This window comes from Physella acuta, unplaced genomic scaffold, assembly GCF_028476545.2.
Source record: "Physella acuta isolate Inbredline_101_S28 unplaced genomic scaffold, ASM2847654v3 ptg000846l, whole genome shotgun sequence".
Taxonomy (NCBI): Eukaryota; Metazoa; Mollusca; class Gastropoda; family Physidae; genus Physella; species Physella acuta.
In genome coordinates, this window is record NW_026732363.1 from 22,501 (window position 1) to 40,996 (window position 18,496).

The 18,496-nt window shown below is 35.4% G+C and overlaps 1 protein-coding gene across 1 annotated transcript in view; it reads left to right on the top strand.

Moving 5' to 3' along the window:
* LOC131952032 (alpha-2-macroglobulin-P-like) overlaps nt 1-18,496 on the top strand; it is a gene marked incomplete at its 5' end in the record, with an annotated part of 53,380 nt that overhangs the window by 22,243 nt on the left and 12,641 nt on the right. Inside the window, 11 exon segments of the mRNA XM_059314498.1 lie at nt 112-213; nt 326-514; nt 4,946-5,018; nt 9,182-9,332; nt 9,699-9,773; nt 10,281-10,458; nt 11,272-11,471; nt 12,524-12,691; nt 13,592-13,740; nt 17,634-17,717; nt 17,840-17,950. Coding sequence (XP_059170481.1) covers nt 112-213; nt 326-514; nt 4,946-5,018; nt 9,182-9,332; nt 9,699-9,773; nt 10,281-10,458; nt 11,272-11,471; nt 12,524-12,691; nt 13,592-13,740; nt 17,634-17,717; nt 17,840-17,950 — 1,480 coding nt within the window.

The window sequence follows — 18,496 nt, forward strand, 5'->3', positions numbered from 1 at the left end:
TTACAGTCTATGTTACATAGCTGAATGTTTTACAGTGGTGTTTAGATGAATGTCTAATGTTGGTTAACTTGCTGAAGGCAAGATTAAGATGTGTGCTAATTTTTGTTTCAGATGTGTTTGATACCAAAAAGAAGCAACAAACGACAACAATAGATTTAGCCATGCCACAGGAAGTTATACCAGGCACTGAGTTTTGTAGAATATCTGCATTTGGTATGTCCTATTTACATGACTGTACTGGTTCAAATGGCTGACATGTAAGGCCATTCTTACAGACTATAATTTCCTTTATGAAAGTATCTAGTAATATATTTCCCTTCAACAGGAGATCTAATGGGTGACATCATCACTCACACTGTTGTTCAATCCAAAACTCTGAAGACCAACCTGTTTAGCAGTGCTGAAGGAGTTCTAAATGATCTGGGACCAACTGTTCATGCCCTTATTTACTTAGACCAAACTCATCTCATGGATGAAAAATTAAAATCAAAAGGTCGACGTTTTATCAGATATGGTAAATATGTTTATGCTCATGTCATGCTTATGTCATGTTTATGTCATGCTTATCCATTTATGATATCCAAATGAATTTGGAATTTTAAACCCCCCCCTCCCCATCCCCTCCTATGTGGACATCCACAAACCATGCTGACAAATTACTAATTCAACAACATGTAATGTGTTCCTTGCTATGCTACTAATTCAATATAGGGATGTAATATTTTCAGTAACCTTTTTTTCTAGATCTAGGTCTAAATATTAAAAGTAGAGCCCATAAAGTTATGAAAAAATTCATATATTAAATGATTTAGTTTAAATTAGGCCCTATATGTTAAGGGGATATGCGCTGTAAAAAAATCACTAAATTTCTTGTTTTTCGTCATGCTGGGTTTCTTGCACTTTTGGATACTTTGTCCATTTTTATATTAAGAAATTAATTACTTTTATGAGAAAAAAAAAGGTTTGTGTTTAAATTACCATTTTTATGACCCTATTAATTAAAAAATAGTCAATTTTTCCCCATCTAAAAAGCTTTCTAACAAAAGTTTTATATCAGCCATCATATTATATTTGGCATCATTGAAAAGCTCGACTTATCATTTGTTTCATTATCCTAATTTCCATCATTTTGGAAACACCCAAAGCTTACAATCCGCTTTGCAGTTTACACATATATGGTATTCTCGTGACCTACTTTTTGTTACTTTTTGCTGTTTTTCTCAGTTCGCAGGTTTTTAACACTAAAAAGCCTACTACCTTTTTATATATTAAACAATGACCACCATATTTTCAGTAATTGTTCTTCATGCAAAAATAAAACTTTTGTCACAAGGGAATTGTGATGGCTATCATAGAAAAAAAAATGTGGTACTTAATATGCAAATTATGTACCAAATAAACACTAAAAAGGGTACGATTTTTTAGACCTTGTAAAATACTTACTAGTAGCTATTTCAAAAAGTTATCATGACAAAAGTTTTAATATTTACTGAAATATAAGAAGTTTAAATTTGAAGTACCGAAAAATTCACAATGGCGGAGGTTTTTTTGGGTTTCCATGACAACCAAAATTATTTTTGACTCCTTTTTTTGCTGTTTAATACTTATTTTCATGTGTGAAACATGACAAAAGTATTCTAAAGGCTTTAGATTTTAAATTGTAAAAAATAGAAAAAAAAGCACATTTCCCCTTAAGTGCTTGGTTTATTTAAATGTTTTTTGCCATACCAAACAGTCAATCATGATCCATCATGGCCTAGGTCTAGACTAATTTTTTTAAATTTATGATTCAGTTCTTTGAAATGTATGGAGATAACTTGAAATACACTGAATTCTTCCAGAATATTGTTTCTGCCAGTGTTGTCCTAATTCCCCCCCCCCCCCCCCCCTCTGTTTAGCTGTTGTTTTTTAACACGAGAACTGCCGCTTTAATTCTTTTATTTTATTTGCAACTTTTTTGTTTAAATATAAGCACTTTGATATTGAGTCAAATTGACCTCAACCCCCCCCCTCTACCAGTCCACATTGGTAAATTGTTTATTTAAATAGTTGATGTTGTTAGAGGTCCTCCATTGATGTAGATAGTTGATGTTGTTAGAGGTCCTCCATTGATTTAGATAGTTGATGTTGTTAGAGGTCCTCCATTGATTTAGATAGTTGATGTTGTAGATAGTTGATGTTGTTAGAGGTCCTCCATTGATTTAGATAGTTGATGTTGTTAGAATCTTGCCTCTGGTGACACAGCATTTAGAAAAATGATGTCTAACTATAATGTAAATTGTTCTGGTGGTCAAGCACACATAGACCAACTAGAAAAATTATGTGTTCCATTCTTTAGCATACTTTTGTTCCTAACAACTGTAACTAAGAAAACTCTTCTATCTAGTTCCTTTATTCTCAGGTATAACAAGAAAATCCAATGCCTTTATTCCTAGGTATAACAAGACAATCCAATGTCTTTATTCTCAGGTATAACAAGAAAATCCAATGCCTTTATTCCTAGGTATAACAAGACAATCCAATGTCTTTATTCTCAGGTATAACAAGACAATCTAATGTCTTTATTCCTGGTATAACAAGACAATCCAATGCCTTTATTCCTAGGTATAACAAGACAATCCAATGTCTTTATTCTCAGGTTTAACAAGACAATCTAATGTCTTTATTCCCAGGTGTAACAAGACAATCCAATGTCTTTATTCTCAGGTATAACAAGACAATCTAATGTCTTTATTCTCAGGTATAACAAGACAATCTAATGTCTTTATTCCCAGGTGTAACAAGACAATCGAATGCCTTTATTCTCAGGTATAACAAGAAAATCCAATGCCTTTATTCCTAGGTATAACAAGACAATCCAATGTCTTTATTCTCAGGTATAACAAGACAATCTTATGTCTTTATTCCTGGTATAACAAGACAATCCAATGCCTTTATTCCTAGGTATAACAAGACAATCCAATGTCTTTATTCTCAGGTTTAACAAGACAATCTAATGTCTTTATTCCCAGGTGTAACAAGACAATCCAATGTCTTTATTCTCAGGTATAACAAGACAATCTAATGTCTTTATTCTCAGGTATAACAAGACAATCTAATGTCTTTATTCCCAGGTATAACAAGAAAATCCAATGCCTTTATTCCTAGGTATAACAAGACAATCCAATGTCTTTATTCTCAGGTATAACAAGACAATCTTATGTCTTTATTCCTGGTATAACAAGACAATCCAATGCCTTTATTCCTAGGTATAACAAGACAATCCAATGTCTTTATTCTCAGGTTTAACAAGACAATCTAATGTCTTTATTCCCAGGTGTAACAAGACAATCCAATGTCTTTATTCTCAGGTATAACAAGACAATCTAATGTCTTTATTCTCAGGTATAACAAGACAATCTAATGTCTTTATTCCCAGGTGTAACAAGACAATCCAATGTCTTTATTCTCAGGTATAACAAGACAATCTAATGCCTTTATACTCAGGTATAACAAGACAATCTAATGTCTTTATTCTCAGGTATAACAAGACAATCTAATGCCTTTATTCTCAGGTGTAACAAGACAATCCAATGTCTTTATTCTCAGGTATAACAAGACAATCTAATGCCTTTATTCCTAGGTATAACAAGACAATCCAATGTCTTTATTCTCAGGTATAACAAGACAATCTTATGTCTTTATTCCTGGTATAACAAGACAATCCAATGCCTTTATTCCTAGGTATAACAAGACAATCCAATGTCTTTATTCTCAGGTTTAACAAGACAATCTAATGTCTTTATTCCCAGGTGTAACAAGACAATCCAATGTCTTTATTCTCAGGTATAACAAGACAATCTAATGTCTTTATTCTCAGGTATAACAAGACAATCTAATGTCTTTATTCCCAGGTGTAACAAGACAATCCAATGTCTTTATTCTCAGGTATAACAAGACAATCTAATGCCTTTATTCTCAGGTATAACAAGACAATCTAATGTCTTTATTCTCAGGTATAACAAGACAATCTAATGCCTTTATTCTCAGGTGTAACAAGACAATCCAATGTCTTTATTCTCAGGTATAACAAGACAATCTAATGCCTTTATTCTCAGGTATAACAAGACAATCTAATGTCTTTATTCCCAGGTGTAACAAGACAATCTAATGTCTTTATTCTCAGGTATAACAAGACAATCTAATGCCTTTATTCCTAGGTATAACAAGACAATCTAATGCCTTTATTCTCAGGTATAACAAGACAATCTAATGTCTTTATTCTCAGGTATAACAAGACAATCCAATGTCTTTATTCTCAGGTGTAACAAGACAATGCAATGTCTTTATTCTCAGGTATAACAAGACAATCCAATGTCTTTATTCCCAGGTATAACAAGACAATCCAATGCCTTTATTCCCAGGTATAACAAGACAATCTAATGTCTTTATTCTCAGGTATAACAAGAAAATCCAATGCCTTTATTCCTAGGTATAACAAGACAATCTAATGTCTTTATTCTCAGGTATAACAAGACAATCCAATGCCTTTATTCTCAGGTATAACAAGAAAATCCAATGCCTTTATTCCTAGGTATAACAAGACAATCTAATGTCTTTATTCTCAGGTATAACAAGACAATCTAATGTCTTTATTCTCAGGTATAACAAGACAATCTAATGTCTTTATTCTCAGGTATAACAAGACAATCCAATGTCTTTATTCCTGGTATAACAAGACAATCTAATGCCTTTATTCCTAGGTATAACAAGACAATCTAATGCCTTTATTCCTAGGTATAACAAGACAATCCAATGTCTTTATTCTCAGGTATAACAAGACAATCTAATGCCTTTATTCTCAGGTATAACAAGAAAATCCAATGCCTTTATTCTCAGGTATAACAAGACAATCCAATGTCTTTATTCCTGGTATAACAAGACAATCTAATGCCTTTATTCCTAGGTATAACAAGACTCTTGAAGTACAAGCAGGGACCAGCTTTCCTGCCACAAATGGATTCTAAGCCAGCTACATGGTCAGTATTTTAATGTCCTACTCTCTTATTTCATAGATGTGTGTGAATGAGGTACGTTGGCCGGTACCCCTACAGGTAGCAATTTGGTCCCGGCTCAACCGTGACAGGCATGCTCACGCATATGGATATATATATATATATATATATATATAAGTTTAGGGTTCTGAGTTGTACAAAGAGTATGTGCCATGACTAAAAAGTTGAGAAACTGCTACTTTAAAGCTTGGCATTTTACTTGTCATCGCATCAGTAAAATCTGGGCTTCGTACATTTGTCAGTGTGTGTATGTGTGTCTGTCTGTGAACATGATAACTTGAGTACTGCTTCAGCTAAATTGACAAAATGTCATGTATAAGTATTTTATCAAATTTCTATATCAACATTTGATTGATTTCCGGTAACCAGAAATGATATTTTACTATAACTTGAGCACTGTTCCAGGTAGTTAAATGAAATTTCGTACATAAGTACAAGATTTTATACCTCGATTACTTTCAATTTTTTTAATGACCTTCTAAAATATTGATAACTTGAGTATCGTTTCAGCTATAAGGATGAGATTTTAAACATAGGTACAAGATCTTATTCCTTTGATTGTTTAAAATTTTCAATAATTTCCATTGAACGAATGTATTACTCCAAGCTATTTCCCATATCTGAAAACAGATTACTTTTCTCTGACCGGTTTCTTCAAGACAATTCAGGAAGGTCAAGACTTGATGACCTGCCATCCGGTGTTAGAGCCTTGTCGTGGCTTGGCAGCTTGTGTACCCTGACCACCCCCAGAGCTATACCAGCGGGAGTGTAAACTCCTGGTAGGTTCAACCAAGCTGGGAAGGTCTGCGCGGGTAGGGATCAGACCAAAGCTAACACCCTGGTCCTCCAGGTTGGGGGTTGAAACATAAGGCTAGCAACCTTATCTCATAAAAAAAATATACCGCTACAGAAACTGCAAGTACACAAATCCAACACCAACTTGGTCATGGGGGATCCTCTCTAGAAGAGCCCATGATGCCTACTAGTGAAAGCCTAACGGAAGCTAGTTTGCTGACAAATCTCCTAACGCCCTAATGGAAGCTAGTTTGCTGACAAATCTCCTAACGACCAAGACTAAAACCAGATTAGGGACCTGGAACATCAGAACCCTAAATGAAAGCAGCAGATCAGCCCAGGTCGCCAAAGAAATGAGGAGGTATAAATTAAAAGTCCTAGGATTAAGTGAGACATGATGGAACGGCAGTGGCCAAACTATGTTGGTCTCGGGAGAGACTGTCATCTACTCAGGTCACGAGGACGAAGATCATGAACACACGCAAGGTGTAGCCATAATGATGTCTCCAGCAGCAACAAATGCTTTGATTGCATGGGAACAAGTCTCGCCACGACTCATAGCAGCTCGTTTCAATGCCTAGGGAAGGAAAACAACTTTAATCCAATGCTATGCACCCACAAAGGCTGCAACAGATGAAGAGAAAGAGGCTCAAATTGACAAATCACCAAAAAGAGATATAAAGATAGTGATGCCAAAGTTGGAACAGAAAATAAAGATCGTGAGCTCACAATGGGGAAAGATGGAATAGATGAAAACGGGGAACTCTTTGCTGATTTCTGCGCATTTAATGATCTAATTATAGGGGGGACAATTATCAAACGAGGTGCAGATGCAGCCTCAGACCACCAACTCGTGGTTGCAATACTAAAATTAAAACTAAAATCCTACAGGGATCGAGCTGATATGCCGCACTTTAAATTCAATACAACATTTCTTAGGTGTCCAAAAATTAAGGAAGACTTTAACTGCGCAGTAAAAAATAGGTATGAAGCACTCTCCAGCCTGGCAGAGGATACAGTAGAGCAAAAATGGCTAGGAATATAAGAACTATGGAAGTCAACATGCACTGACATATTGTGGAGAAGAAAAAATGAACAAAAAGAATGGATCACAACAGAGACATGGGCCAAAATTGAAGATAGAAAAGAGATAAAGCAAAAGATAAACAAATGTAAGGATGAAAAAGAGAAAATAAACCTCAGAACACATTATTGTGAAGTAAATCGCATGGTCAGGAAAAGTGCAAAAGAAGACAAAAGACAGTTCATACAAGAGATGATAGCGGAGGCAGAAACTGCAGCACGACAAGGAAAAATGAAGAGGCTCTATGAAGTAACCAGGACCCTATCAGGCAAGAATATTAATCCCAACAAACCAGTAAAGGATAAAGTAGGAAATATCTTAACAAGTGACACAGAACAGAGAGACAGATGGGTACAGCACTTTGATGAGATTTTAAACCATCCTCTCTCATCAAACATCCCTGATATTCCACCCACAAAGTTTGAAACAATAAGAGCAATAAAGAACATGAAAAATGACAAAGCAGCTGGCCCGGATGGCATCCCACCAGAGGCACTAAAAGCAGACCCTACATCCTCTACTTAAGCAGATTTGGGAAGAAGAGATAATCCCATCTGACTGGAAACTGGGATACCTGATCAAACTGCCAAAGACGGGAGACCTGACACAATGCAACAACTGGAAAGGGATAACGCTTCTTTCAGTTCCAAGTAAGGTGCTGACAAGAATCATCCTAGAGAGACTTAGAGATGCCTTGGACAAAAAGCTGAGACAAGAACAAGCTGGTTTTCGTCAAGACAGGTCATGTACTTACCAAATTGCCACGCTGCGCATCATTATCAAACAGTCCCTTGAGTGGCAATCCTCCCTCTACTTGACTTTTGTCGACTTTGAAAAGGCGTTTGACAGTGTGAATAGAGATGCTATCTGGAAGTTAATGAGCCACTATGGAATACCCAAAAAATTTATATCTATCACACAGAAACTATATGAAGACTCCACCAGTCAGGTAATACACAAGGGAAAGCTAACAAAACCATTCATGTTGACGACGGGAGTAAGACAGGGATGTATGCTATCGCCAATGATATTCTTGATGGTAATCGACTGGATCATGCTGAAAACCACAAAAAAACGACACAGGAATCCAGTGGAGTTTTACAAAAAGGTTGGAGGATCTTGATTTTGCTGATGACATCTGCCTACTACCTCACAAGCACCAACACACGCAAGCCAAACTAAATCGGCTGTCTGAAGAAGCCTCCAAAGTTGGACTAAAAATCAATAAAAATAAAACAGAGGTCATCAGAATCAATAACAACCAGGACCTGCCCATACAGCTAAATGGAGAAGATCTACGTAAAACAAACACATTCACATATCTGGGAAGCTTGATCAATAAGGACGGGGGAGCAGATGAGGACATAAAATGTCGTATCAACAAGGCTAGTTATGCCTTCAACTCACTGCGCCCGATGTGGAGGTCCACGGCCCTGTCACTCAAAATTGGTATTTTCAACTCAAATGTCAAGGCAATGCTACTCTATAGCTCGGAGACCTGGAGGGTCAAGAAGACAAATACTGATAAGCTACAGGCATTCGTAAACAAATGCTTACGACACATATTTAAAATAAGATGGCCAGACAAAATATCAAACAAAGACCTGTGGCGAACTTTAAAGCAACAGCCAATAGAAACAGATGTCAAGGCCCGAAAATGGGGATGGATCGGACACACATTAAGAAAGGAAAAAGAAAACATCGCAAGGCATGCTTTAGACTGGAATCCCCAAGGAAAAAGGAGGGTGGGCCGGCCAAGGAAGACATGGAGAAGAACGGTTGAAGAAGAGGCGAAAGCAGCTGGGCACACATGGGCACAGATAAAGGGGACAGCCCAAAACCGAGTCCGATGGAGATGTGTGGTTGCAGCCCTTTGCTCCCCAGGGGCCACAAAGGAATGATGATGATGAAGACTTGATGACAACGCACTGTGACATAAATGTGACTTAATTAGATGTTTAATAAATTTTTTAAAATTAATCATAGTTTCTTTATAAAGAACTAATTTTTAATTCTTTTATGCACACATTGTTTACAATCAGTTTTTCTCCTTGATTCTATTGTATGTCCGTTTGGTGTGCAGTTACTTTTTCTACTCTCTATTCTATTTTTAAAAATGTAAGTATTAAAAAAATCAGTAACAAACATTTCTGTATCATTATTTCATGAAAGTGCCATCCCCCTTACTGTTATATATGAATATGTGAAAAAAAATTATGGGAGATTACTCCAATCATTTTTTCAACAGGTTAACAGTTCTTGTGCTTAAAACACTTTGTCATGCCTCAGCATTTACTTTTGTGGATCAAAATTTGAGGGATCAAGGATTCAAATGGCTTCTAAAAAATGTCAAACAAGATGGTTCAATGAAAGAATACAACCCAAGACTTCAAGAGAAGGTAACTGGTATTGTTTGTTCATAGTTTTCTAATAATAACATATATTTTTAAACCTGCTAGACAGCTTATGTCAAGTTGTATAGACCTGCTAGACAGCTTATGACAAGTTGTATAGACCTGCTAGACAGCTCATGACAAGTTATATTGACCTGCTAGACAGCTTATGTCAAGTTGTATAGACCTGCTAGACGATTTCTATACCAACTTTAATAATGTCACATCTAGATTTCTATACCAACTTAAAACTAAAAGATTTCACATCTAGATTTCTATACCAACTTTAAACTAATAATGTCACTTACACCTAGATTTCTATACCAACTTTACACTAAAAAGTTGATTGTTAACAACATTTGTTTGTTTCAGGAGACTTTGGACTCTAGACTGATGCTGGCAGCTGAAGTTTTGATTGCATTTATTCAGTGTAATAGATCAGAGAAGGTAAAACAATGTTTTATTCTATCAAAATTTGTGTGACTTAGCCTACTCATTTATTCAGTGTAATAGATCAGAGAAGGTACAACATTTTATTCTATCAAAATTTTTGTGACTTAGCCTACTCATTTATTCAGTGTAATAGATCAGAGAAGGTAAAACAATGTTTTATTCTATCAAAATTTTTGTGACTTAGCCTACTCATTTATTCAGTGTAATAGATCAGAGAAGGTAAAACAATGTTTTATTCTATCAAAATTTTTGTGACTTAGCCTACTCATTTATTTAGTGTAATAGATCAGAGAAGGTAAAACATTTTATTCTATCAAAATTTTTGTGACTTAGCCTACTCATTTGAAGACATTGATTAGGCCCCTAATTAAATTTTTAAATTTATTTTAGTTGATTTCAATGAACAAATAAAAAATGAGTATTTGAATAAAAAACCATTGACATAGATTAAATTGTTTAAAATGATGTGTTAATGATTATACTTCACTGTCCATTGTGTAGGAAGACTATGTGACTCTACAGGCCTACACAGCCAATTTTATTGAGGAAAACCTGGGTAAGATCACACAACCACTGGTCCTAGCTAAAGTCACATACGCTCTCTACCTCTTCAATCCACAAGCAAACTCTACCAAGGCAGCTATTGAAACACTCAGACAAAAGAGGATTGATAAAAAAGGTTAGCATTTATTGGATTCAAAGGTTTTCATTGATATGATTGAAAGGCTGGCACATACATGATTAATTTGTTGTCATTGATATGATTGAAAGGTTGTGTAGGTAATGAGTGAAGAAAGCTTTTGTTAAAGAAAGCTTTTGTTAAAGAAAGCTTTTGTTAAAGAAAGCTTTTGTTAAAGAAAGCTTTTGTTAAAGAAAGCTTTTGTTAAAGAAAGCTTACTGTTAAAGAAAGCTAGTTAGTCTGCGGTCAATGCTCACTTAAAAAACTGACCAGCCTTGAAAAAAAACAATTCAGTGCCATGGGATAGCTCATCAAGTAATTTAAAAAAGTAAAGATTCCTCTGTAGACTTAGTGATCCAATGGGCAGATGAAGTAGAATTCATATGTTTCTTGACTTCAGCATATTAAGTGATATTGTGGTCACAACTATGTCCAGCTGCCTTTACTTACCCAAACATGAGTTAAGTACCCATGAAAGCTAGATGTACTCAAGCACGTTCCACTAACTTGAACTCGGATTCGAACTCAAGACTTTTGGGCTAGCAGTCTAGCACTCCTCTGCTAGGCCACGCTGTCCCATTGATCCAGTAATTGCTAGTATTTAACCTTGTTATCTATACTTTTTAAAATTAATTTAGTAATTTTTAAATTTAATTTTAATAACTAATCTAACTAAATTAAAAATGATATATTTTTGCATTGTTATTTGAGATGAATGTATCTGGAAAGTTTGAACAAAATTACTGTAATAGACGTGAATATTGTCATAAAAAATTCCTATACTTGCCATATAAAAACCCAATTATTTTTCAGGTCAAACGTATTGGCACAGTGTTAAAATGAGAACTGAACATTCACTCTGGTACCAAGAAGAAGCTGAGGCCACCTCTGTGGAGGCTACAGCCTATGCTCTGCTTGTTTTCTTGGAGCATGAAACTCAAGTCAACATTGACTCCATTGGGGAATGGCTGGTGGCCCAGAGAAAACCAACTGGTGGTTTTATTGGCACTGTAGTAAGTGTTATGTTTAGGTTGTGGTAATGTGGTGATATATTCAGGTGATTTAGGTAGGTTTTATTGGCACTGTAGTAAGTGTTATGTTTAGGTTGTGGTAATGTGGTGCTATATTCAGTTGATTTAGGTAGGTTTTATTTGTAAAATGTAAGTACTACATTGAGTTGTTTTGTTAAGTGCTACATTTTGTTGACCTAGGTATGCCTTCTTTGTTAAGTGCTACATTGACTAGTTGATCCAGGTATGCCTTCTTTGTTAAGTGCTACATTGAGTTGATCTAGGTATGCCTTCTTTGTTAAGTGCTACATTGACTAGTTGATCCAGGTATGCCTTCTTTGTTAAGTGCTACATTGAGTTGATCCAGGTATGCCTTCTTTGTTAAGTGCTACATTGAGTTGATCCAGGTATGCCTTCTTTGTTAAGTGCTACATTGAGTTGATCTAGGTATGCCTTCTTTGTCAAGTACTACATTGAGTTGATCTAGGTATGCCTTCTTTGTTAAGTGCTACATTGACTAGTTGATCCAGGTATGCCTTCTTTGTTAAGTGCTACATTGAGTTGATCTAGGTATGCCTTCTTTGTTAAGTACTACATTGAGTTGATCTAGGTATGCCTTCTTTGTCAAGTACTACATTGAGTTGATCTAGGTATGCCTTCTTTGTCAAGTACTACATTGAGTTGATCTAGGTATGCCTTCTTTGTTAAGTACTACATTGAGTTGATCTAGGTATGCCTTCTTTGTCAAGTACTACATTGAGTTGATCTAGGTATGCCTTCTTTGTCAAGTACTACATTGAGTTGATCTAGGTATGCCTTCTTTGTCAAGTACTACATTGAGTTGATCTAGGTATGCCTTCTTTGTCAAGTACTACATTGAGTTGATCTAGGTATGCCTTCTTTGTCAAGTACTACATTGAGTTGATCTAGGTATGCCTTCTTTGTCAAGTACTACATTGAGTTGATCTAGGTATGCCTTCTTTGTTAAAACCCTAACCGTATGCCTTAAGTGCTAAATAAAAGTGTGTGTTGAAGTTTTTGTGTCAACTCCCCAGGACAGCACAGTTGCCATTGAAGCCCTAACAAAATACAGCTTGAAGAAATACAACTCCTTGATTCAAGTTGACTTGAGTTGTAACGTCAGCTCAGACAAGGAAGCTCATCACATCCATTCCTTCAAGTTTACCAAGGATAATGCTACCCAGCCAGGATCACGGAAAAATGTTGGTTGTATTTTACTTTCTCTTATACACGGGTTTCTTTCACCTTTTGCACCATTTCCAGTAATCTGTGAGTCGGCCTGGTCCAGTCGTTAAAGCTCATTGCTGCTCAACAGAACAGTCTTAAGTTCAAACCCTCGAGCAGATAAGGCTCAATAGCTGGGAACAGCAACTCTTCAAGGAGAGACAACTCCAAAATCAAACCACTGCTGCCTTTTAGTTTGCCCTTGGTTGGACAAATGTTATGGAAGCTATTCCAAAAAAGAAAAGCAAGTTGAAATTGGAGTCAACAGGTTTATATGGCACATAACCAGTTGACACTTAATTGTGTTGGAGGGAATCCCTGCCAACACTAAAATTAAGAACGAAGAAAAAGAAGTGATACTTAATTTCTGATTTCCCAAAAACCTTCAGAATGTGGTAATTTTATCTCATATTTTGTTTAAACAGCATATATTGCCTCTGTGTGTTCTCATAAACTTTCCTGTAGCCAGATTTCACTGGAAGTGCAATCCCAAGCATTTCTTTATTTAAACTTGTAATAATCTAGTATCAATGACATTAGTGGTCAATTTAAAGGTCCAGCTAAATTGAGCCTTGAGTTCAGGTAAGTGTCCATTTGGTGTTTGTCCCAATAGGGCAATTGAACATTTGTGTCTATTCAGGCAAATGGCATTTGGGCAAGTGAGACAAACGGTATTCGGCCAAGTGTCCATTCAGGCAAGTGTCCATTTAGGCAATTGTCTTTCAGGAAATTGTCATAGACAAACCTAACCTTAACCCTAAGCCCCTGTGGTCAAACCCCTGCAGTGGACAATCCCCTGTTTATGACAAACTATGTATGGTGAAACCACGTCAAGTGAGTTGATCTGATCCTAGTGAATCTCACTCTTATCTATACAGGTGCCTGTTGGAAAACTTTTAAAAGTGGTCAACGAGGGGAAAGGATTTGGTCAGATGCATGTCATTGTTGACTACAATATTCCTGTTAACATCAATAAACATTGTGACTTTAATATCTCTGTTCAAGTTACAAATCCTGATTATTCAAGGTAATGGTTCAACTTTTTATTTCAGTTCTTCTTTACGGTGTGTTTGCATTGTTGAATACAACTTTGCATTTGACGTAATGATTGCAACTGAGCACACTGAGAACATTTATTGACAGGCTCATTGAATAGAATTCTTCCAATAGAGAAATATAACCTGATATAGAGAAATATAACCTGATATAGAGAAATATAACCTGATATAGAGAAATAAAACCTGATATAGAGAAATATAACCTGATATAGAGAAACATAACCTGCTATAGAGAAATATAACCTGATATAGAGAAATATAACCTAATATAGAGAAATATAACCTGATATAGAGAAATATAACCTGATATAGAGAAATATAACCTGATATAGAGAAATAAAACCTGATATAGAGAAATATAACCTGATATAGGGAAACATAACCTGCTATAGAGAAATATAACCTGATATAGAGAAATATAACCTGATATAGAGAAATATAACCTGCTATAGAGAAATATAACCTGATATAGAGAAATAAAACCTGATATAGAGAAATATAACCTGATATAGAGAAACATAACCTGCTATAGAGAAATATAACCTGATATAGAGAAATATAACCTGATATAGAGAAATATAACCTGATATAGAGAAACATAACCTGATATAGAGAAATATAACCTGATATAGAGAAATATAACCTGATAGGTCATTGAGTGGCCTGCCATTATACTTATAGGTGGCTAATGTATTGTAAAAAATTTCTTATGCTCCAAATGTAGGCTGAACAAGAAATTTCTTATGCTCCAAATGTAGGCTGAACAAAACATTTCTTATGCTCCAAATGTAGGCTGAACAAAACATTTCTTATGCTCCAAATGTAGGCTGAACAAGAAATTTCTTATGCTCCAAATGTAGGCTGAACAAAAAATTTCTTATGCTCCAAATGTAGGCTGAACAAAACATTTCTTATGCTCCAAATGTAGGCTGAACAAAACATTTCTTATGCTCCAAATGTAGGCTGAACAAGAAATTTCTTATGCTCCAAATGTAGGCTGAACAAAACATTTCTTATGCTCCAAATGTAGGCTGAACAAAAACTACTACACAAGGCTCAGTGAATAAAGTGTGGTGCATGCATTCATTTTAATCTTTACATTTTTTAACTACAAAAGTTAAATTATGATCTTGAAATATCAACAACCCTGTGGGTTTTAGTGGGAGACTGTAAATGCTGTAGTTAAATGCTTACATGTGTGAGGATAGTATTTCCATGCATATAGAAACTAGCTGCATACCTGTACTCCGCCACAGTGAATATTTTTTAAATGTACCAACTTGGGAACAGAACAAAACCAAACACAATTACAAAAGAAAAAGAAAATGTAAACTCAAACACAACGCAAACACATAAGAAAATGCAAACACTAATACTAATGACCCGTAAATGCAAACGAAAAACACAAATGCAAACCTAAACGCAAACAATAACCCATGATATAAATACAAACTTATATGTAACATAAAAACATAATGCTTACTGTTATAACTGGAATCTATGTATTCTGAAGCTATGAAGTGAGAGGGTTTATACTACCATCGAGTTCCTCTCTAACCAATTCAGTATTCACCATAGAGTTCTGACAAATAAGATGACATCAACGTTGAAATATGACTTTATAGGATTACGTTAATTAACTCTACTGTTTATTGCACCATAATAATACATACAACAACTTGCACAAACCATATTAAGACTTGGCAACATACACGACCTCTCACCCTAAGACAACAAGGATAAGCTTCTTCCCCGCTAACAATGATCCTACACTGGATTGTCACATTCTTGCATACCGCGTCACACTTTCGCTTGTTCAACATATGCCCACACCAACATTCATTCGCACCAAATTGCCTGGTCAAACATACATCATAACATTGACAGTCTAGCCCGGGGTGCCGAATCGCCGAACCGCCTGATTCAACTTAGTAAACAACAATTATATTACCCAAACTTACCCATAGTTTATTGCACTCACTTTAACGAACGTAGGTGCCATAGCGCTCACTGGGAGGCCCTAATCGCACTCTGTTGGGCACAAGAGTACGCCCGGTTTTGATTTAGTGAACAAGTTAGTAACCCTTTTTACCCACAGCTTATCGCACTCTTTAAAACAAAAGTATGCACCATAGCGCTGACAGTCTAGCCCAGGGGGCGCCAAATCGACCTCTGCCGGGGCGCCAGCAGACGCGCCTGATACAATTTAGTAAACAACTATTATATCCCCAGCTTGTCAGCAAACCTAGATGTAAATATAGAGGACATTTAGGAGCAGCTTCTTAACTGTTATTGATTAAAAATAATAATTAGTAAACAATACATTCAGTGTATAAAATAAATAAAAGACAGTATTGAAGATATCTGTATTATACCTACCACATTGCACTTGATCAATCCATGCTAATTATATTATTTCAACAATAATGCTCTCATGGACGGCCATGCAATATGCATTCACATTTTTTTACTTAATTAAATAACAATATTTCTCGTGAGTTGAATTTCTTTTTAAATTACCTTCCCTGGCATAATTATTAAACATTTTAATAAACATTTTAATTGATTAGTTTTATTCAACCCTACTTTATAAAAATGAATCCATCTTTCTAGGTGAAAATATTATTTGACATTGATCCATTTTAGTTTTAGTAATGTGAGTGTATTTAATATTTTCTTTACGTTCGTTTGTTGACATATGCAAAAAGAATTAAAACTTTGCAAACATTAAAAAAATTTGTCGTTATATAAATAGACCCTGCTCCAGTATTTATAATAAGACACTGCAATGCAAGTAAAAAGCATGGCATGTGTTGTATTCTTTTATGGTTCTAAAATTTAAAGTGATTACTGACACACTGCTTGGAAGCTTATATATTATAGACTAGCTGCATACTCTTGCTCCGCCATGATGAATCATTTTTAAATGTACCAACTTGGGAACAGAACAAAACTAAACACAAACACAAAAGAAAACACAAACATAACACAAACACAATACAAACACAAAAGAAAACACAAAAACAAAAGAAAACACAAACACAACACAAACCCAATGTAAATGCAAATTTAAAAAACCGTAAACAAAAACACAAATGCAGCACGCAAACACAAAAGAAAAAACAAACACAAACACAATGCAAACATAAATACAAATTAAAAAAACACAAAGGCATAACATAAACACAACTTAAATGCAAACATAAATACATAGATCTCACAGTCTAGCTTGGGACGCTAACTTGCACCCGGGGCACCGGCGGAACCGCCTGATTCAACTTAGTAAACGACTATAATACCCCAACTCTTCCATAAAATAAACAAAAGGCAATATTTAATATAAAATCCGTATTTTACCTACCACGGTACATTTTATCAATCCATGCTAATTATAATATTCTAACAATAATGTATTATTGCACGTCTGCAGAAGTTGCATTCACATTTATTTATTGCAGCGAGTTGAATTTCTTTTCAAATTACCTCCCTTGGCAAAGTTATAAAAGATTTTAATTAATTCGTTTTTTTACCCTACTTTTATTAAAATGTATCCAATTTTTCTATTAATCTAAGCGAAAGTATTATTTGACATTGATCCCTTTAATATGTTTTAGCAATGTGCTTGTATTTAATATTTTATTTACGGTATGCGAAAGAGTAAAAACAGTACAAACTAACTAGAAATTTAAGTTGTTAAATAAATAAACCCTACCTATACAGTTATAATAAGACACTGCAACAAATTAAAATGCACAGACATGTGCCATGTGGTGTGTGATGACAGACTGACATACTACCAGCAGCATTATATAATAGATGCTGTAGGTTAAATGCTTAAATTTGTGAGGATTTGTATTTCCAGTGAACAAGACAGCCCTAAAGCTTTGTTAACCAATAGTCTAAAACTTAAGAAGAAAAAGAAGCCTGCAATAATTAACAAAACCCGGTAATTTTATCTTTTTATTGTCATACCATCTTAATTGTTTTAAATTATAGGGGTCGCCATTTTGTAATTTTTAAAACCAACCTATAGGCTTACATCTATTAAGATTTTAATTTTTATTCTAGCTCTCCACAACAGGTTGCTCTGGGAAAAGGGGGGAACAAGAAGAGGAAAGGGAGGTCAGCTGTTGCAGTCACTCACAGCAGGCGGAGATACAAAATCTACTTCTGTGTCAGGTTGGTTCTCTAAAGCTGTAGAAAAAACCTGGCAGGGGATAACACAAGCTGTGAGCTTATTGAACAGCGAGGGCTTGATGTTTCGTAGGTGTTTTATCTACAGCGTGATGTTCTGTAGGTGTTTTATCTACAGCGTGATGTTCTGTAGGTGTTTTATCTACAGCGTGATGTTCTGTAGTTGTTTTATCTACAGCGTGATGTTCTGTAGGTGTTTTATCTCTAGCGTGATGTTCTGTAGGTGTTTTATCTACAGAGTGATGTTCTGTAGGTGTTTTATCTACAGAGTGATGTTCTGTAGTTGTTTTATCTACAGCGTGATGTTCTGTAGGTGTTTTATCTACAGCATGATGTTCTGTAGGTGCTTTATCTACATCGAATTGTTCTGTAGGTGTTTTATCTACAGCGTGATGTTCTGTAGGTATTTTATCTACAGCGTGATGTTCTGTAGGTGTTTTATCTAGAGCGTGATGTTCTGTAGTTGTTTTATCTACAGCGTGATGTTCTGTAGTTGTTTTATCTACAGCGTGATGTTCTGTAGGTGTTTTA